Source organism: Carcharodon carcharias, chromosome 27 (genome assembly GCF_017639515.1).
Source record: "Carcharodon carcharias isolate sCarCar2 chromosome 27, sCarCar2.pri, whole genome shotgun sequence".
Taxonomy (NCBI): Eukaryota; Metazoa; Chordata; class Chondrichthyes; order Lamniformes; family Lamnidae; genus Carcharodon; species Carcharodon carcharias.
The window spans coordinates 5,955,822-5,976,749 of record NC_054493.1 but is presented as its reverse complement, the minus strand read 5'-3'; the positions used below and the strand labels follow the sequence as shown (position 1 = coordinate 5,976,749).

Here is a 20,928-nt window from a genome sequence, read left to right as displayed (position 1 = left end):
CTGACCCTCCGACAATGCGGCGCTCCCTCAGCACTGACCCTCCCACAGTGTGGCTCTCCCTCAGCACTGACCCTCCAACAGCGCAGCGCTCCCTCAGTACTGGCCCTCTGACAGTATGGCTCTCCCTCAGCACTGACCCTCCAACAGTGCGGCACTCCCTCAGTACTGACCCTCTGACAGCACAGCTCTCCCTCAGAATCACACAGTGCAGAAGGGGCCCTTCGGCCCATTAGGTCTGCACCGACATGTAAGAAACAGCTGACCTACGTACCTAATCCCATTTAACAGCACTTGGCCCATAGCCTTGAATGTTATGAAGTGCCAAGTGCTCATCCAGGAACTTTTTAAAGGATGTGAGGCAACCCGCCTCCACCACCCTCCCAGGCACCGCATTCCAGACTGTCACCACCCTCTGGGTAAAAAAGTTTTTCCTCACATCCCCCCTAAACCTCCTGCCCTCACCTTGAACTTGTGTCCCCTCATGACTGACCCTTCAACTAAGGGGAACAGCTGCTCCCTATCCACACTGTCCATGCCCCTCACAATCTTGTACACCTCGATCAGGTCGCCCCTCAGTCTTCTCTGCTCCAACAAAAACAACCCAAGTCTATTCAAACCTCTCTTCATCACTTAAATGTTTCATCCCCAGGCAACATCCTGGTGAATCTCCTCTGCACCCCCTCCAGTGCAATCACATCCTTCCTATAATGTGGCGACCAGAACTGCACACAGTACTCCAACTGTGGCCTCACCAAGGGTCTATACAACTCCAACATGACCTCCCTACTTTTGTAATCTATGCCTCGATTGATAAAGGCAAGTGTCCCATATGCCTTTTACACCACCCCACTAACATGCCCCTCTGCCTTCAGAGATCTATGGACCCACACACCGAGGTCCCTTTGTTCATCAGAACATCCTAGTGCCATGCCGTTCATTGAATATTTCCTTGTCAAATTTCTCCTTCCAAAGGGTATCACATCACACTTTTCAGGGTTTAATTCCATCTGCCGCTTATCTGCCCATTTGACCATCCCGTCTAGATCTTCCTGTAGCCCAAGACACACAACCTCACTGTTAACCACCTGGCCAATCTTTGTGTCATCCGCAAACTTACTAATCCTACCCCCCACATAATCATCTATGCCATTTATATAAATGACAAATAATAGAGGACCCAGCACAGATCCCTGTGGTACGCCACTGGACACTGGCTTCCAGTCACTAAAGCATCCTTCTGTCATCACCCTCTGTCCCCTACAACTAAGCCAATTTTGAATCCACCTTATCAAATTACCCTGTATCCCATGTGCATTTGCCTTCTTTATCAGTTTCCCATGTGGGACTCTGTCAAAGGCTTTACCGAAATCCATATAAACTACATCAACTGCACTACCCTCATCTACACACCTGTTCACCTCCTCAAAAAATTCAATCAAATTTGTTAGGCATGACCTCCCTATGACAAAGCCAGGCTGACTATCCCTGATCAAACCTCACCTCTCCAAGTGGAGACAGATTCTCTCCTTCAGAATTTTCTCCAATAGTTTCCCTACCACTGACGTGAGACTCACTGGCCTGTAGTTCCCTGGCTTATCTCTACAACCCTTCTTAAATAGCGGAACCACATTAGCTGTTCTCCAGTCCTCTGGCACCTCCCCTGTGGCCAAAGAAGAGTTATAAATTTGGGTCAGAGCCCCTGCGATCTCCTCCCTTGCCTCCCTCAGCGGTCTGGGACACAAATCAACCGGACTTGGAGATTTGTCCACTTTTAAGCCTGCCAACACCTCCAGTACCCTGTCACTCCCTATATCAATTTGCTTAAGAACCTCACAGTCTCTCTCCCCGAGTTCGATACCTTCACCCTCATTCTCTTGGGTGAAGATGGATGTTGAGTATTCATTCAACACTCTAGCGATGTCATCTGGCTCCACCCATATATTGCCCCCTTATGGAACCTACTCTTTCCCTGGTTATCCTCTTCCCATTGATATACTTATAGAAAATCTTGGGATTTTCCCTACTTTTTACCAGCCAGAGCTTTCTCATATCCTCTTTGCTCTCCTATTTGCTTTCTTAAACTCCACCCTGCACTTTCTGTACTCCACTAATACCTCCGCTGATTTGCTTCCCTTGTACCTGCTAAAAGCCTGACGCTCCAACATTGCAGCGCTCCCTCAGGACTGACCCTCCGACAGTGCAGCGCTCCCTCAGCACTGACCGTCCGACAATGCAGCACTCCCTCAACACTGACCCTCTGACAGTGTGGCGACCCCTCAGCACTGACCCTCTGAGAGCGTGACGTTCCTTCAGCACTGACCCTCCGACAGCATGGCGCTCCCTCAGCACTGATCCTCCGACAATGCGGCGCTCCCTCAGCACTGACCCTCCGACAGAATGGCACTCCCTCAGCACTGACCCTCCGACAGTGCGGCTCTCTCTCAGCACTGACCCTCTGACAGTGCGGCTCTCCCTCAGTACTGACCCTCCAACAGTGCGGCTCTCCCTCAGCACTGAACCTCCGACAGCGTGAAAGTCCCTCAGCACTGATCTTCCAACAGTGCGGCGCTCCCTCAGTACTGACCCTCCGACAGCGCAGCGCTCCCTCAGTACTGGCCCTTTAACAGTATGGCACTCCCTCAGCACTGACCCTCCGACAGCGTGACAGTCCCTCAGCATTGACCCTCCGACAGTGCGGCACTCCCTCAGCACTGACCATCCGACAGTGCGGCGCTCCCTCAGCACTGACCCTCCGACAGCGCGGCGTTCCTTCAGCACTGACCCTCCGACAGTGCGGCACTCCCCCAGTACTGACCCTCCGACAGTGCGGCTCTCCCTCAGCACTGACCCTCTGACAATGAGGTGCTCCCTCAGCACTGACCCTCTGACAATGAGGTGCTCCCTCAGCACTGATCCACCCTGACAGTGCGGCGTTAGACCAGACTGCCTCTGAAGAGAGTCACTTCAGCATCGGACCCATTTAGGCTCTTCCTTCCACCTCCAATTTTGCACTTTCCACCCAGGTACCTGTGCAGAGAAGTGTTTTGGAGTCTGAGCTTCCACCTCGTCCTCAATGTCATCTTCCAGATCAAGGTCCTCAGGATCCATTTCCCCCTCGGGTGGGGGCGCACACATTATGGGGTACAGCACATTCAGGATACTGGGGAGCAGCTTCTGCTTCATGATGGCCTGTTTGGACAAGAGGAAAACCACGGGCTGAGAACTGAGCCGCTTGGCGAACAACAAAAAAGGCTGCATTTATGCAGCACTTTTAACACAATAAAATGTCCCCAAGGCACTTCACAGGAGTGTTATATGAACTACAAGCCTGGTCAAAGAGGTAGGATTTAAGCACTATCTTAAGCACCATCTTATGCATAAAGAGGTGGAGAGATTTGGGATGAAATTCCATACATTAGGGCATAGATGGCAGAGGGTATGGTCCGTCACCGGCAGTGGGGGGGATTGTAGAAGAGGCCAGAGGTGGTAAGGATTAGAGATCTCAGATGGTTGAAAGGGGTTATAGAGCAAGGAGGGACACTAAGTCCTATAAACAGACCGTGCAGATTGTCTGCATCACTCAGGTTAACATGCTGTCAGAAAACTTTGCAAACAGGCAGGCAGGTCAGTTTTGATGGGCAGCATTACTTGTCGAGAGGCGAAAGCTGACAAGTGCTTCAGGCAAATCATTTTGATAAATCAGTTCTTTTTTTTTGGGACCATACCGTCTTGCTCTCGGCAGGTGCTGCTGCGTCTGCCGTGGATTTCCAGATCGTTGTTAGTTTGAGTATTGCTGAAAAAGAGAGGCACGCAATCAAAGCTTTTCGACAAGAATGCCAAAGGTTTGAATTTAAAAAATAGCTTGGCAGTTAACTTGTTCCCTGGTGCATTCTCCATGGTAGTGCCTCGACCAATCAGCACTCTTCTCATGCAGTATAAATTGTTGTTCCTTTTGAGGTTCTTGCCAATCTGTCCTGATGAGTGCAAGGTGAAAAACTTCGACATGGCCCTTTTTTCAACAAAACTCAGAGTCTGTGCTACCAAGTGACTATTATTTTTAGTTTCTTCCTTGTCACTGACAACAGTACCAAAGCAGCCAGTGAGAGAGACACACACCCAGCACCCTGTGTAATTCGGTACCTCTGCAGGTGCTTGCCTGAGAAACACAGGTGTCACACCTCAGATTTAAGGCATCTACAAACTTCACTTAAGTCCCTTCAGCTAAAGCAGAGAGGAGATATCGGCGTCCCTCCTGCCTGGGGCTGGGTTTGTCCCCAAATCGAAGTGGTCAAAAGGATCTATTTCCAGGCTACGGTATCCCAATTCCCAGTGTAATTTTTAAACAATCAAATTTCCTCTCACCTTTCCTTTCAGCTTGATCAGGAAGCTCACACATGACAAGGCTTTCACCCGGATATTGTCTCCAAGGATCGCATTGGCTGCAATCTGCGGGGGGGGGGGGGCGGAGGGGGGTGATGCAAATATGAACAGACAGCATCTTCAGGATCTCCATTAGGTCAGCAATAACAAACATTTATACAGTACCTATAACACGGCAATATGTCCAAAGCACGTCACAGGGACTTAAACCAGCAAAATATGGACACCGAGCCACATAAAGGACAGAGGGATAGACAGGCTTAGGGAAGGTATTCTAGACCTGGGGTCCCCCAGGTCTAGAATACCACAGAAGGCACAGTGATGGCGGTGGTGACAGAGATAGATCTTCTACACTGTCCCTTTCAAACACTCCCAGGACAGGTACAGCACGGGCTTAGATACAGAGTAAAGCTCCTTCTACACCGTCCCCATCAAACACTCCCAGGACAGGTACAGCACGGGGTTAGATACAGAGTAAAGCTCCTTCTACACCGTCCCCATCAAACACTCCCAGGACAGGTACAGCACGGGCTTAGATACAGAGTAAAGCTCCTTCTACACCGTCCCCATCAAACACTCCCAGGACAGGTACAGCATGGGGTTAGATACACAGGAAATCTCCCTCTACACTATCCCCATCAAACACTCCCAGGACAGGTACAGCACGGGGTTAGATACAGAGTAAAGCTCCCCCTACACTGTCCCCATCAAACTCTCCCAGGACAGGTACAGCACGGGGTTAGATACAGAGTAAAGCTCCCTCTACACTGTCCCCATCAAACATTCCCAGGGCAGGTACAGCACGGGGTTAGATACAGAGTAAAGCTCCCTCTGCACTGTCCTCATCAAACTTCCTAGGGCGAGTACAATATGATATAAAGCTCCCTCTACACTGTGCCATCAGGGTAGGGCAGCACGGGGTTAGATACAAAGTGAAGCACTCCCCACAAAGCTAAAAGCTATGCCTCATTCTGCATATGGGTCCAACATTTGAACCATGCTCACCAGGAAGGCTCACATTTCAAAAATTAACAGACTGGTGAAGTACTGGAAGCTGCTGCTACCAGTGGAAGCATGTCTCACGATAACCCAAAATAGGAAGGAGTAAAATGGGTCAGGGGGAGGGGTGAAGGCATGAAGAGAAATTCACAGCCAGTGGAATGAAAGTAGGGTTCCTGCACTGACCTCCAGGCAGAAGTGGACTATCTGCGACAAGTATGGCACAATGATAGATACTTCACTTTCCATCAGTTCATCGAACACTTCCATTGCCTCGCTGGCTTGATCCTGTCGAGAGACAGAGAGAGAAAAGAAGAAGCAGTAAGACAATCTTGCTAAACTTCATTTAAGTGATGAAGAGAGGTTGGATAGACTTGGGTTGTTTTCATTGGAGCAGAGAAGACTGAGGGGCGACCCTGATCGAGGTGTACAAGATTACGAGGGGCATGGACAGGGTGGAAAGGGAGCAGCCGTTCCCCTTAGTTGAAGGGTCAGTCACAAGGGGGCATCAGTTCAAGGGGAGGGGCAGGAGGTTTGAGGGAGGATGAGAGGAAAAATGCTTTTACCCAGAGGGTGGTGATGGTCTGGAATGCGCTGCCTGGGAGGGTGGTGGAGGCGGGTTAGCCTCACATCCTTTAAAAAATTCCTGGATGAGCACTTGGCACGTCATCACATTCAAGTTGGCTGCCACCACCAGCACCAGCAATGGCGATAACCCAAGAGTGAATTTTTAAAACTGTTGGTTTGTGCTTACCCTTCCCCATTCCAGAGAAAAAAGCAGCACATGTTCCCACAAAGAACAGATTTCTGTGCACCTACCAAATGACTCACTTCCTCAATGTGTGAAAGTGAATAATAATGTCCATCCTACTGAGTACCATGGCAATAAAAAAAAAACTCTTCCAGAACAAAGCTCTCCATTTCTTGCAAAATGATTCAGATATTCAGGAAAGTTACAATGGGCTTGGGGGACAGAAATGCAAAGGGATCCAGGTACCAGCTCGCTTGGCAATCACATTCAGAAAGCTGGATAATGAGGCTGCAGGATGAAGGGTAAGAGGCCGAGGACTCTTGCCCAACCCCGGCGTTCTCCTCCCGTACCACCAAGTGCCTGAGCTCAGTCACTGTGCAGCGGGGAAGGGTGTCAGGGATATGCATCTCCAAACTGGAAGCTCAGGGTAATACAGGCAGGGGCTTTGGAGGTCATCCACATGCAACTTTCAGTCACCACTACCTGGGAGACCAAGGAAGTACCCGGGCCATAAGAAAAGGTTCCTGAAGTTAAGATCAGTTTGTATTCTCCACTCTCGCTGTTCTGGATTGTTATTTCCGCCTTCTTTCAGCAGGTTCCGGGCTTTGATGATATCTTCAGGGAAGCTGCCTCAGAGGAGCTGTCAGGAAGCCAGCAAAACAGCAGCCGGTAGGGAGGACAAGTCCTTTATCGGGGGGTCGCTCGGCTTCATGGAGAACTTGGCGCAGTGTCATTGTCACTGGGTTAGTAATCCAAAGGCCCAGGGTAATGCTCTGGGGACCTGGGTTTGAATCCCACCACAGCAGATGGTGGAATTTGAATCCAACAAAAAATTTGGAATTAAAAGTCTGATGATGACCATGAAACCATTGCTGATTGTTGTAAAAACCCATCTCGGTCACTAATACCCTTTAGGGAAGGAAACTTGCTGTCCTTACCTAGTCTGGCCTACAGGTGGCTCCAGACCCACAGCAACGTGGTTGACGAGCAAGCCACTCGGTTCAAGGACAGTAACCCGCATGCCATGGACAAATACGTTTTTAAAGGATCAGCTTACCTGATTGTGCTGAATGAGGGTCTGGATCGCGATCAACAGCTTTGGAATCATAGGACGCATCATATTCTGTCGAAAGAAGAGAAAAGGCACTGTCACATCGACACTTTCCTGACTCTGGAGGGTGACTGTTCTATCCTGCGACTTCAAAAAAGAAATAATCCCCATTGCCACTGAAGCATCACTCACTGAATGAGTTCTCTGCCACCTACAGCATCATAGATAATGGATTATGGAGAGTCTGGGGAGTGCGTAGGGATCATGACTATAGACAGGAAACGATCTGTGGGGATAATGATAATGAACAGAATTTGTGGAGATAATTGATTATAGACAGGTCCTGACAGTCCCCAAACCGCCCCTCGGTTACAAGCCCCAATTCCCACCCCAAGTTGAAATTGCTCCCATGAAATCTGTGAAACATGCCACCTTGGAGACAACGGGAGCAGATAGTACTGATTTATTCGAAATGCAAAATGAGATAGGTTGCTTTTGGAAAGTAATATGCTGTGAACAGGGTATATGAATAGCTTGAGGTACGAGGTGTACTGCTTGTTATGTGGTTGGGAGGAATGGGTGACTTTAGACCTCTGGTTCTCAAAGCTCCGCACCTCTGAGGTTACCTCACACGTCTGGGTCTGTTGTAGACTAATCGGTAAGAGTCCGATCTCTACAATTATCGTAACTAACAAGATGAGAGGAGGCCGAAGAATGGACCCTGGGCTTTATTCCGCCTGGCAATTCCCATGTCTGATGTGAGTTTTTGTTGGATGTAAGTAGCGCTTGACGAGAACAGCTCGAAGGCTGCGGCGCTCCCATTGGCCAGGCGGCACTTACCACTTCATCTGTTCCCATGTACGACACCACGGCCGTCAGTGTCTGAATGGTGTAGAAGACCACCAGCGGGTTGTCGTGGTCCTCCAAGGTCTGGTGGAAGAGCCGCATCAGTTCGCGGAAGTGCCGCTTGAATGACTCGGTGCTGATGTCCACGACGGTGCTCAGCAGCAGCATCCCGACCTGGAGCCCAGGCCAAAGAGAAAATGAATAATCATCCACCCCAGGAATCAGTCTAGTGACCCTTCATTGTAATCCTTCGAAGGCAACTATGTCCTCCCTTCAGTAAGGACAGTACATGGTACTCCAGGTGTGGCCTCAGCAAAGCCTTTTATAATTACAGCAAGACTTCCTGACACTTGTACTCCAAACCCCATGTCATATAATTAAGCCCAACATGCCATTGCTTTAATTGCTTGCTGCACCAGCGTGTTAACTTTCCGTTATTCATGTAAAAGGACGCCCGAGTCCCTCTGAATTTCCCGGTCACTCGCCATTTTAAAAAAACATTCTGCCTTTCTACTTTGCCTTCTGATGTGGATAACTCCACATTTTACTCTTGCCCACCCATTTAACCAGCTTAAATCCTTTCGCAGTCACTTTGCATCTTTCTCACAGGTGACTTCCACACCTAGCTTTGTATCAGCAGTGAACGTGGTTACGCAGCGGTCGGTCCGCTCGTCTGAGTCAGTGGTTCTCAGCTGTTTCTGGTTGAAGCACTCCTTTTCAAATGGTCTATTAATCATGGACTCCTCCCAGCCCATCTAAATTATAATACTGTAATAGGAGTGTTACATTACCCTGAGAGAGCAGAGGTCCCAAGAGAAAACCCGAGGGACGGAGGGAGAGGAGGGACACAGGCAGAGCAGAGCGCGCTTCTGGCTGCCACTTGCTGACCCTTGGCCACCAACATCGCTCTCCTGCAAGGCCAGTCCTGCATTGCAGACCCCAGTTTGAGACTGATCTACATCATGAATATAGCTTGGAACTAGCCAAGGCCCGAGCACGGATTCCTTGCGCTACCCTGCCAGTCACAGGCTGTCAATCTGAAAATGACCCGTTTATTCCCGTCCTCCGTCCGTTAACCGAGTCTCGATCCCCTGATCCCAAGACCCCCTTGCTACGTGTAACAATCTTTTGTGGAGCACCTTATCAAACATTCTTTGTGGTTGAATCGTGTGCCAAAGCTCATTGCTAGGTTCACACATGACAAATGGTCCACAGGGACCGGTGGCGGGGGGGGGTCCATTCAGAGCCCCTCCAGGCTGATCAATTAAATTGTGGCTGACGTGTGCCTTAACTCCACCTCCCTGCCTTGTTCTGTAACTCTTAATGTATCTATCAATCTCATTATTAAAATTTTCATTGCGCCCCCAGTCTCAACAGCTTTTGCGGGGGTGAGAGAATTCCAGACTTCCACTCCTCTTTGTGTGAAGGCGTGCTTCCCGACATCACCCCCGGACAGCCTGGATCCAATTTTAAGGTTATGTCCCCTTGTTCAGGAGTCCAACCCCACCAGTGGAAATAGTTTGTGTGTGTGTGTGTGTGTGTGTGTGTGTGTGTGTGTGTGTGTGTGTGTGTGTGTGTGTGTGCCCTACCAAATCATCGTAAACATCTTGAATAGGTCACCCCTTAAACTTCTATACTTGAGGGAATACAGGCCTAGTCTGGGTAGCTTGTCCTCATAACTTAACCCCCTTTAGCTCCAGTTTCCTCTCCAGGGAGGCACAGGAACAGCACCCCACCAAAAGGGGAGGGCAACACAACTAAATTGGGTTGGGGGCGGAGGTGGATATCTCAGTGATGCCCACGGCACTGCAACAACCAATCGACAGTCAGTTCTAGACCTGAATCACACAACCACAAGCTCTTTTCTGCAGAATGATCATTTGCACAGATGGAATCGGATGGTGCCAGAACGAAAGTGTCGCCAAATTACCGCGCAGGGAGTCAAAGCCAACATTACGCCACCGATTGGCCAGTCCCTCTCTCCCCATTCACACACCTGTCTCTCCTCTGGAACACTGCTCTTCGTCCACTGAGTTATAAACTGAAGAAGTTGTGGCCATTTCTCTGGTGTTTCATGCTTGACAATGACTGCTGCCAGCTGGGCTACCGAGTGCCGTACCTTGTGTCTGCGAAAAGGAAGTAAACGGTCGTGAAAACGGGTCCATTCTGGATGGCGGCAACACAGGTCAAAAGCTGCATCTGATCTGAGTCAGGGCAAACGGGGCCGAATGGACTCCTTCTGTGCTGTAAAATTCTGTGACTGGATGTTTCAGCAATCAGTTTATAAAACGCTCAACCATGTTAAACTCAACAAGAGCTGGGGCACATTACATTGGTATAAAGAGGGGTGTAAAGTTTTACTCAGTCAGGGTCTTCAGCTACCCTCAAAGAGAGGAATCGTGAATGGCCTGGACAGGTAATCCCTCACAATTCCAGGGAGCTCCGTCAGTGTGAGTTTCTAGGTGTAAGTAAGTGTGCATTACTCAGTGACTTTGGACTAATAATAATGTGGTTAATGGTCAGACTGCCTCTCGCTTTCAGGAATCAATATGGATAATGCTATCACTTGGCAATGCTTATGTCAATCAATCAATCAATCATGATGTCCGCACAGAGAATTCTCCTTTTTGCTGCAATAGCCCCACCCTGTATTCCAGTGCCCTGCAGCTTCTCAACTATCCTTATTACCACTGGCTGGGCACTGCTTCAGCTCACAGCTGTCGGCTTCAATACTGCAGCACTTACTCATGTTCCTGCTGCAGAGACTGCAGAACCACTGGCTTCAAACTGAAGGGGAGAAGAGAGAGAGAGAGAGAGAGAGAATCTGTTAGTATATCCTGTCTGCTGAAAAAACAGAGTTGATAGGGTGTAAAGTCTCAAACACTTATTGAATTTAAACGCACACACAACATGCACAAACTGTGCATTCTAAAGGTTCTAAACAAAAGACATACAGAGTAAAGCTCGCTCTACACTGTCCTCATCAAACACTCCCAGAACAGGTACAGCACAGGCTTAGATACAGAGTAAACCTCCCTCTACACTGTCCCCATCAAACACTCCCAGGACAGGTACAGCACGGTGTTAGATACAGTGTAAAGCTCACTCTACACTGTCCACATCAAACACTCCCAGGACAGGTACAGCACAGGGTTAGATACAGAGTAAAGCTCCCTCTACACTGTCCCCATCAAACATTCCCGGAACAGTACAGCACGGGATTAGATACAGAGTAAAGCTCCCTCTACACTGTCCCTATCAAACACTCCCAGGACAGGTACAGCACAGGGTTAGATACAGAGTAAAGCTCCCTCTACACTGTCCCCATCAAACAATCCCAGGACAGGTACAGCACGGGATTAGATACAGAGTAAAGCTCCCTCTACACTGTCCCCATCAAACACTCCCAGGACAGGGACAGCACGGGGTTAGATACAGAGTAAAGCTCCCTCTACACTGTCCCCATCAAACACTCCCAGGACAGGGACAGCACGGGGTTAGATACAGAGAAAAGCTCCCTCTACACTGCCCCAGAACCTGTCAAATGCTACAGCGGAGCACCCAGTTCCAGAGGGCAGGAATGCAAAACTCTTACTGTTAGAAAGCATAAATGTCATTTCGGTTCAGGTGTTTACTATCTGGAACCATTGCATACTTCTCTTTCAGTTCCACTGACAGTTTCTTCCAATGCTTAGCAACTCTTCTCCGCACGAGCACTGCTGCAAACTGACGGATCTAAAGTAGAGGGGGAAGAAAAGGGTGAGTGTGCTGACAGCTGGAGGCGGAAAGTGCAACAAAATATACCCAGAAACAAAATACCACAGAGGGCGGAAAGGAACTGAAAACAGGTTAGATTAGAGAGTTAACGACTGCTGACTCTCTGTGGTCAGTGTGTCAGCAATGCTAGGGCGGGAAGGTTATGTTATTCCCATGGACGACCATGAATTAACTTCCCTCTTCTTTTCTCAAGATCATTTATGTCCACCCAAGAGGGCAGATCGGATCCGAAGGTCCACCCGACCTGTGCCAGTTCTTTGGCAAAGTTATCCATTTAATCCCACTCCTTTGCTCTTACCCCATATCCCCAACATCCTGTTTCGCCATTTACCATTGAATTTGCTTCCGCCGCCACTCAGGTGTGTTACAGATCACAACAACTTGCTTTGTGAAACAGAAAGAAATGCACTTCATTCCTCCCTCTGGTAGTTTTGTCTATTATCTTAAACCTGTGTCCCCTCTGGTTAGCCAACTCCACAAGTGGAAACATTTCCTCCTTATTTATTTGGCCAAAGCTCATCTAAACAAAGTTAGAAGCTGTTCACCTGAGGGTTTGGTGAGCTTGCGAGGATGTTGCAGAGAGCAGGAACCACTGACGGATCCTTAAATGCGTCCTTCAACTGAGCTGTGGCCTGTGGGTGGGGACAAGAGACAGAGGGTTACATAGTCTACAGTGCAAGAACAGGCCACTCGGCCCAACTGTTCTATACTCCACACGAGCCTCCTCCAACACCCCTAATGCAGTGGGACATTGTGCCTTCATCACAGAATCATACTGAAAATAATGTAGAAAGAAGGCACTTCATACTCCTGCTTAGCCAATCCCTTTTCAAATGTTGTCATCACCATCTCGATAAGTACTTGGTGCTAATTAAATGCCCTAATGGAGCCGCTGCCTTGAACCACTTCAGTCCATTCAATGATGAATTGCAGACAGAGGACGTGCAATCAGAGGCAGAAGATAATCTGGAATTTGATGGAATGATTAAGCTGATAAGTTAATCTGGTGTAAACTGCGCCTAGAGTGCGGTTCAGTAGATGGTTCCAGGATTTTGCCCCAGCGACAGTTGGCGGTAGGTGGTAATCAGCAGGAGGTTTGACCTGATGCCAAGAGTCTTCATGGGGTCCGAAGCCGATGTTGAGGGCTCCCAGGACAACTCCCTCCCGACTATGTACCACTGGCCCTGTCCTGCCGGTGGGACAGGATGTACCCAGGGGTTGTGATGGTGGTGCCTGGTGTGATTCTGTGAGGATGACTATGTCAGGTTGCTGCTTGACTGGTCTGTGAGACAGCTCTCCCACTTTTTGCACAAGTTCCCCAGATGTTTGTAAGGAGGACTTGGCAGGGTCTTCACAAGTTTTGGCTTTTCTCCCTTCAACAAGTTTTGGCTTTCTCCCTCTCTCTCTCAAGATTCACAGACCCTTCATGAAATCAGAAGCATCACCATGTCTAAATATTCGCGGGCCATTTTCAAATCGAAGGGGGAGGCGGTGTTGTCACGGTATTACCACAGCACTAGTAATCCACAGCCCAGGGTTCGAATCCCACCGCCAAAGTTAGTGAAATTTCAATTCAATAAAAACCTGGAATTTAAATCCTGATGATGGCCTTGAAACAATTGTCGATTGTCGTAAAAACCCATCAAAAATGACTCTTAAATGCTCTGGCTTGGCAAGCCACTCTGTCATAACAAGCCATTAAAAAGCCTAAACCGACCACTTGGGGTCGACATAGCCACCGGAAACAGTAACGGCAATCGTGCCCTGTCAACCCTGCCAAGTCCTCCTTACTAACATCTGGGGAACTTGTGCAAAAAGTGGGAGGGCTGTCTCACAGACCAGTCAAGCAGCAGCCTGACATAGTCATCCTCACGGAATCACACCAGCCACCACCATCACCACCCCTGGGTACATCCTGTCCCACCGGCAGGACAGGCCCAGCAGAGGTGGTAGCGGCACAGTGGTACAAAGTCGGGAGGGAGTTGTCCTAGGAGCCCTGAACGTCGGCTTCGGACTCATGACATGGTATGAGGCGCGAGTTGGCTATGATGGATTGGGAAACGTTACTTAAAGGCATGATGGTGGATAGGCAATGGCAAACGTCCAAAGAGCGCAAGGGTGAACTGCAATTGTTCATTCCTGTCTGGCAGAAAAGTAAAACAGGAAAGGTGGCCAAACCGTGGCTTACAAGGGAAAGTAGAGATAGGATTAGATCCAAGGAAGAGACATACAAATTGGCCAGAAAACGCAACAGACCTGAGGATTGGGACCTGAGGATTAGAATTCAGCAAAGGAGGACCAAGGGATTGATTAAGAAGGGGAAAATAGAGTACGAGAGTAAGCTTGCGGGGAACATAAAAACTGACTGTAAAAGTTTCTATAGGTGTGTGAAGAGAAAAAGATTGGGGAAGACAAATGTAGGTCCCTTCCAGTCATAAACAGGAAAATTTATATTGGGGAACAAAGAAATGGCTGACCAACTAAATACATACTTTGGTTCTGCCTTCACAAAGGATGACACTAATAACGTACCAGAAATGTTGGGGAACACAGGGTTTAGTGAGAGGGAGGAACTGAGAGAAATCAGTGTTAGCAGGGAAATGGTGTTGGGGAAATTGATGGGATTGAAGGCCGATAAATCCCTGGGGCCTGATAATCTACATCCCAGAGCACTTAAGGAAGTGGCCCTAGAAATAGTGGATGCATTGGTGGTCATCTTCCGAGATTTTATAGACTCTGGAACAGTTCCTACAGATTGGAGGGTAGCTAATGTAACCCCACTATTTAAAAAGGGAGGCAAAGAGAAAACAAGGAATTACAGACCAGTCAGCCTGACGTCGGCAGTGGGGAAAATTCCAGAGTCCATAATATAAGATTTAACAGCTGAGCACGTGGAAAACTGTGGCAGAATCGGACAGAGTCAGCATGGATTTACGAAAGGGAAATCATGCTTGACAAATCTACTGGAATTTTTCGAGGATGTAACTTGTAGAGTTGATGAGGGGGAGCCAGTGGAAAGCGGTTTATTTGGACTTGCAGAAGGCTTTCAACTAAGTCCCACATAAGAGATTGGCGTGTAAAATTAAAGCGCATGGGATCGGGGGTAGAGCATTGAGATGGATAGAAAACTGGTTGGCAGACAGGAAACAAAGAGTAGGAATAAACGGGTCTTTTTCCGAATGGCAACAAGACTTGGGTGTCCTCATGCACCAGTCGCTGAAGGTAAGCATGCAGGCAGTAAAGAAAGCAAATGGTATGTTGGCCTTCATAGTGAGAGGACAGGAGCAGGGATGTCTTGCTGCAATTGTACAGGGCCTTGGTGAGACCACACCTGGAATATTGTGTGCAGTTTTGGTCTCCTTATCTGAGGAAGGATATTCTTGCTATAGAGGGAGTGCAGATAAGGTTTACATGACTGATTCTTGGGATGGCGGGACTGACACATGAGGAGAGTTTGAGTCGGTTAGGATTATATTCGCTGGACTTCAGAAGAATGAGGGGGGGGATCTCATAGAAACCTATAAAATTCTAACAGGACTAGAAAGGGTAGATGCAGGAAGGATGTTCCCAATGGTGGGGGAGTCCAGAACCAGGGGTCACAATCTGGGGACATGGAGTAAACCATTTAGGACTGAGAGTGGTGAGCCTGTGGAATTCGCTACCACAGAAAGTAGTTGGGGCCAAATCATTGTATGTTTTCAAGGATGAGTTAGATATAGCTCTTGGGGCGAAAGGGATCAAAGGGTATGGGGAGAAAGCGGGAGCAGTTTATTAGTTGGGTGATCATCAATGATCGTAATGAATGGCGGAGCAGGCTCAAAGGGCTGAATGGCCTACTCCTGCTCCTATTGTTTATGTTTCTATTCGGCACCAGCGACGGAGCCAGGGTACGCGTTCGGCACCAGCGACGGAGCCGGGGTACGCGTTCGGCACCAGCGACGGAGCTGGGGTACGCGTTCGGCACCAGCGACGGAGCCGGGGTACGCGTTCGGCACCAGCGACGGAGCCAGGGTACGCGTTCGGCACCAGCGACGGAGCCAGGGTACGCGTTCGGCACCAGCGACGGAGCCGGGGTACGCGTTCGGCACCAGCGACGGATCCGGGGTACGCGTTCGGCACCAGCGACGGAGCTGGGGTACGTGTTCGGCACCAGCGACGGAGCCGGGGTACACGTTCGGTACCAGCAATAGAGGCGACATTGTATCCGACACCTCTGACACAGCCGGTATCATCAATGCAACTGCCATGTGTATACAGTATCTTCAGTGTGCCCGACATGTATATCCAGTATACCATATCACGTATCTAATGACAGCCCTTAGCCGACGCCCCATCTCCGGGACAGCACGTGGCCTCGACCCCCCCCCACCCCCGGACAGCCCGTGGTTCACCCCCACCCAGGGGACACCCCGCCCCACCCCAACCCACCCCACCACTCCAGAGAAGCCCTCGACCCCGGCCCCCACCATTCTGCAGAAGCCCTTGACCTCTCGCCTCCACCACTCCAGAGAAGCCCTCGACCCCGGCCCCCACATTCCGCAGAAGCCCTTGACCTCTCGCCCCCACCACTCCAGAGAAGACCTCGACCCCGCCACCCCCACCATTCCGCAGAAGCCCTTGACCTCTTGCCCCCACCACTCCAGAGAAGCCCTCGGTCCCACCCCCCCCACCCAGAGACAGCCCTCAGCCGCAACTTCCCCACCCAGAGAGGCCCTCGGACCCGCCCCCCCACCCAGAGAGGCCCTCGGCCCTGCCCCCCCCCCACCCAGGGACAGCCCTCAGCTCCGCCCCCCCGGACACACCTCAGCTCCCCCCCCCCCCAAACGCAGGGACAGACCATGGCCCCGCCCCTACCCATGGACAAACCTTGGCCCCGCCCCCCACCCAGGGACAGCCCTCGGCCCCACCCCAGTGATTGTCCTTTTCCCTATGCCCGGTGACTGTTTTCACTCCACCGCCCCCGCAGTGACTCCTCCTAGCCCAGCGCTCAGTGACACCCCTTTGCCCCGCCCCCCCATGTGGATTGTCCTTTGCCCCGCCCCCATGTGTGGATTGTCCTTTGCCCCGCCCCCATGTGTGGATTGTCCTTTGCCCCGCCCCCATGTGTGGATTATCCTATGCCCCGCCCCCATGTGTGGATTGTCCTTTGCCCCGCCCCCATGTGTGGATTATCCTATGCCCCGCCCCCATGTGTGGATTATCCTATGCCCCGCCCCCATGTGTGGATTGTCCTTTGCCCTGCCCCCATGTGTGGATTATCCTATGCCCCGCCCCCATGTGTGGATTATCCTTTGCCCCGCCCCCATGTGTGGATTATCCTTTGCCCCGCCCCCATGTGTGGATTGTCCTTTGCCCCTCCCCCAATGTGTGGATTATCCTTTGCCCCGCCCCCCCATGTGGTTTGTCCTTTGCCCCGCCCCCATGTGTGGATTATCCTTTGCCCCGCCCCCATGTGTGGATTATCCTTTGCCCCGCCCCCATGTGTGGATTGTCCTTTGCCCCTCCCCCAATGTGTGGATTATCCTATGCCCCTCCCCCGAGGTGGATTGTCCTTATGCCCCGCCCCATGTGGCTTGTCCTTATGTCCCGCCCCCAGTTGGTTTGTCCTTGCCCCGCCCCCCCTGTGGATTGTCCTTTGCCCCGCCCCTCTGTGGATTGTCCCTATGCTCCACCCCCAATGTGAATTGTCCTTTGCCCCACCCAAGTGATTGTCCTTTTCCCTATGCCCGGTGACTCTTTACACTCCACCACCCCCGCTGTGACTCCTCCTAGCCCCGCCCTCAGTGATGCCACTTTGCCCCGCCCCAGGTGGTTTGTCCTTTGCCCCACGCCCCCAGTCAATTGTCCTTTGCCCCGCCTTCATGTGGATTGTCCTTTGCCCCGCTCCCCCGTCAATTGTCCTTTGCCCCGCCTTCATGTGGATTGTCCTTTGCCCCACCCTCCCCAGGTGGATTGTCCTTTGCCCCGCCCTCCCCAGGTGGATTGTCCTTTGCCCCACCCTCCCCAGGTGGATTGTCCTTTGCCCCGCCCTCATGTGGATTGTCCTTTGCCCCGCCCTCCCCAGGTGGATTGTCCTTTGCCCCGCCCTCCCCAGGTGGATTGTCCTTTGCCCCGCCCTCCCCAGGTGGATTGTCCTTTGCCCCGCCCTCCCCAGGTGGATTGTCCTTTGCCCCGCCCTCCCCAGGTGGATTGTCCTTTGCCCCGCCCTCTCCAGGTGGACTGTCCTTTGCCCCGCCCTCCCCAGGTGGATTGTCTTTTGCCCCGCCCCCTCCCTGGTGATTGGCGGTTCCCTCCCTGCTCACGCGCCGCTGTTTGAAAAGCGCTCGCGCCGCCGCCGCCGCCGGCTGGCAGTTGGCGCTCGAGCGCCGGGGGGGTGGTGGTGGTGGTGGCGGCGGGGGGAGGAACAGCAAACGGCTCAGCCCCGGGCCTATCCCCTCAGGACAAACACCGCCTGAGAACAGATCCTTCCCCCCGCCCCCATCTCCACCCACCTGCTGAATCAGGGCCGTGTCGGGCTCCAGCAGGTTGTTGAGGATCTTCTCCAGGAACTCCGCCATCGTCGGCCGGCTTCCCTCAGCGTTTGATGTGCCGCCGCCGCCGCCTTTTCCCCCCCCCGCTCCCCTGCCACCTCTCCCTCTCTGTCTGTCTCTCCCTCTCTGACTTGCTGTCACTGGCGGCCGGCAACGTGCTTCCCTTCCGACTGGCTGCCCGCTGCGACCAGGAGGCGCCGCCGGACGCGGCGGGAGGACCTGCCGGGCAGGAGCGCCGCCCTGCGACTGGGAGGACCGCGTCAGCCCCCGCCCCCAATTATTGGGAGGACCCGCGTCAGCCCCCGCCCCCAATTATTGAGAAGCTGAAGCAGCCCCGCCCCCAATTATTGAGAAGCTGAAGCAGCCCCGCCCCCAATTATTGAGAAGACTGCGTCAGCCCCGCCCCCAATTATTGAGAAGCTGCGGCAGCCCCGCCCCCAGTTATTGAGAAGCTGCGGCAGCCCCGCCCCCAATTATTGAGAAGCTGAAGCAGCCCCGCCCCCAATTATTGAGAAGCTGAAGCAGCCCCGCCCCCAATTATTGAGAAGACTGCGTCAGCCCCGCCCCCAATTATTGAGAAGCTGCGGCAGCCCCGCCCCCAGTTATTGAGAAGCTGCGGCAGCCCCGCCCCCAGTTATTGAGAAGCTGCGGCAGCCCCGCCCCCAGTTATTGAGAAGCTGCGGCAGCCCCGCCCCCAATTATTGAGAAGGCTGCGTCAGCCCCGCCCCCAATTATTGAGAAGACTGCGTCAGCCCCGCCCCTGATTATTGGGAGGACCGCGTCAGCCCCGTCCGCTGTTGGTGGGAGGACCGCGACAACCCCGCCCCTGATTATTGGGAGGACCCCCGTCAGCCCCGCCCCTGATTATTGGGAGGACCGCGTCAGCCCCGCCCCTGATTATTGGGAGGACCGCGTCAGCCCCGTCCGCTATTAGTGGGAGACAGCTCCGCCCCCGTGTGGGCGGGAGGACCGGGACAGCGCCCCCCTGTGGGCGGGAGGACCGGGACAGCGCCCCCCCTGTGGGCGGGAGGACCGGGACAGCGCCCCCCCTGTGGGCGGGAGGACTGGAATTCTTGCCTTAACGACAAACGTCTGGTGGAAATGTTGTCCTTTGCTGGTCCTCACCTTTTGCAAATGCAAATCCTCTAAAGCACGCCTGGGGCGTGTGCACTTGCTGTGCGGGTGTGATAGCGAAGCCGTGCCCAGAGAGTGAGGCCGTGCGGCCCGTCGTGCCTGTGCCAGCCCTCTGGCGGCTCCCTCCCATCCATGGCCCTCGCCCTTCTCTTTGGCTGTGGCCCCTGCAGTTATGTTTCCGTTTCCCCTCTTCCAGCATTTATCCCTTTTTGAAAGTTACCCACCCCCCCCCCCCCCCCCCGCCCGCCCGTCCCGCCCGCCCATCCTCCAACGCCTGCCCGCTCTCGCCCGGCTCCCTTCTCCCACCCATCCACCCGGAGCAGCATCGGGCAAAAGCACGGCGTTCGTTTTCACGCCTGCGCTGGCGAGTCCCACCTCCGCCCTCACCGCCAGGCCCCTCGACACCACCTCCGCCCTCACCGCTAGGCCCCTCGACACCACCTCCGCCCTCACCGCTAGGCCTCTCCACACCTCCTCCGTCACCGCTAGGCCTCTCGACGCCTCCTCCGCCCTCACCGCTAGGCCTCTCCACACCTCCACCATCACCGCTAGGCCTCTCCACACCTCCTCCGCCCTCACCGCCAGGCCCCTCGACGCCTCCTCCGCCCTCACCGCTAGGCCCCTCGACACATCCTCCGCCCTCACCGCCAGGCCCCTCGACACCACCTCCGCCCTCACCGCTAGGCCCCTCGACACCACCTCCGCCCTCACCGCTAGGCCTCTCCACACCTCCTCCGTCACCGCTAGGCCTCTCGACGCCTCCTCCGCCCTCACCGCTAGGCCTCTCCACACCTCCACCATCACCGCTAGGCCTCTCCACACCTCCTCCGTCACCGCTAGGCCTCTCGACACCTCCTCCGCCCTCACCGCTAGGCCTCTCGACACCTCCTCCGTCACCGCTAGGCCCCTCGACACATCCTCCGCCCTCACCGCTAGGCCCCTCGACACCACCTCCGCCCTCACCGCCAGGCCCCTCGACACCACCTCCGCCCTCACCGCTAGGCCCCTCGACGCCTCCTCCGCCCTCACCGCTAGGCCCCTCGACGCCTCCTCCGTCACCGCTAGGCCTCTCCACACCTCCTCCACCCTCACCGCTAGGCCTCTCCACACCACCTCCGTCACCGCTAGGCCCCTCGACACATCCTCCGCCCTCACCGCTAGGCCTCTCCACACCTCCTCCACCATCACCGCTAGGCCTCTCCACACCTCCTCCGTCACCGCTAGGCCTCTCCACACCTCCTCCGCCCTCACCGCTAGGCCTCTCGACACCTCCGCCCTCACCGCTAGGCCTCTCGACACCTCCTCCCTCACCGCTAGGCCCCTCGACGCCTCCTCCGCCCTCACCGCTAGGCCTCTCCACACCTCCACCGTCACCGCTAGGCCTCTCGACACATCCTCCGCCCTCACCGCTAGGCCCCTCGACACCACCTCTGCCCTCACCGCTAGGCCCCTCGACACCA

General features: G+C 53.0%; 1 protein-coding gene across 2 annotated transcripts in view; it reads right to left on the bottom strand.

Annotated features, from left to right (window-relative positions):
* Positions 1-18,450, bottom strand: part of ipo4 (importin 4) — a 129,259-nt gene extending 110,809 nt beyond the window's left edge. Inside the window, exons 1-10 of one of the 2 annotated variants that reach the window (XM_041175964.1) lie at positions 18,296-18,450; positions 12,350-12,436; positions 11,683-11,762; positions 10,773-10,814; positions 10,024-10,153; positions 8,022-8,201; positions 7,188-7,253; positions 5,566-5,667; positions 4,363-4,446; positions 3,028-3,189 (exon numbers count right to left, since the gene is read on the bottom strand). In XM_041175964.1, coding sequence (XP_041031898.1) covers positions 3,028-3,189; positions 4,363-4,446; positions 5,566-5,667; positions 7,188-7,253; positions 8,022-8,201; positions 10,024-10,153; positions 10,773-10,814; positions 11,683-11,762; positions 12,350-12,436; positions 18,296-18,361 — 999 coding nt within the window. In that variant the 5' untranslated portion in view covers positions 18,362-18,450. The remainder of the gene's footprint in view (positions 1-3,027; positions 3,190-4,362; positions 4,447-5,565; positions 5,668-7,187; positions 7,254-8,021; positions 8,202-10,023; positions 10,154-10,772; positions 10,815-11,682; positions 11,763-12,349; positions 12,437-18,295) is intronic. The other variant, XM_041175965.1, reaches the window with a different exon arrangement.
* Between the last annotated feature and the right edge of the window lie 2,478 nt (positions 18,451-20,928).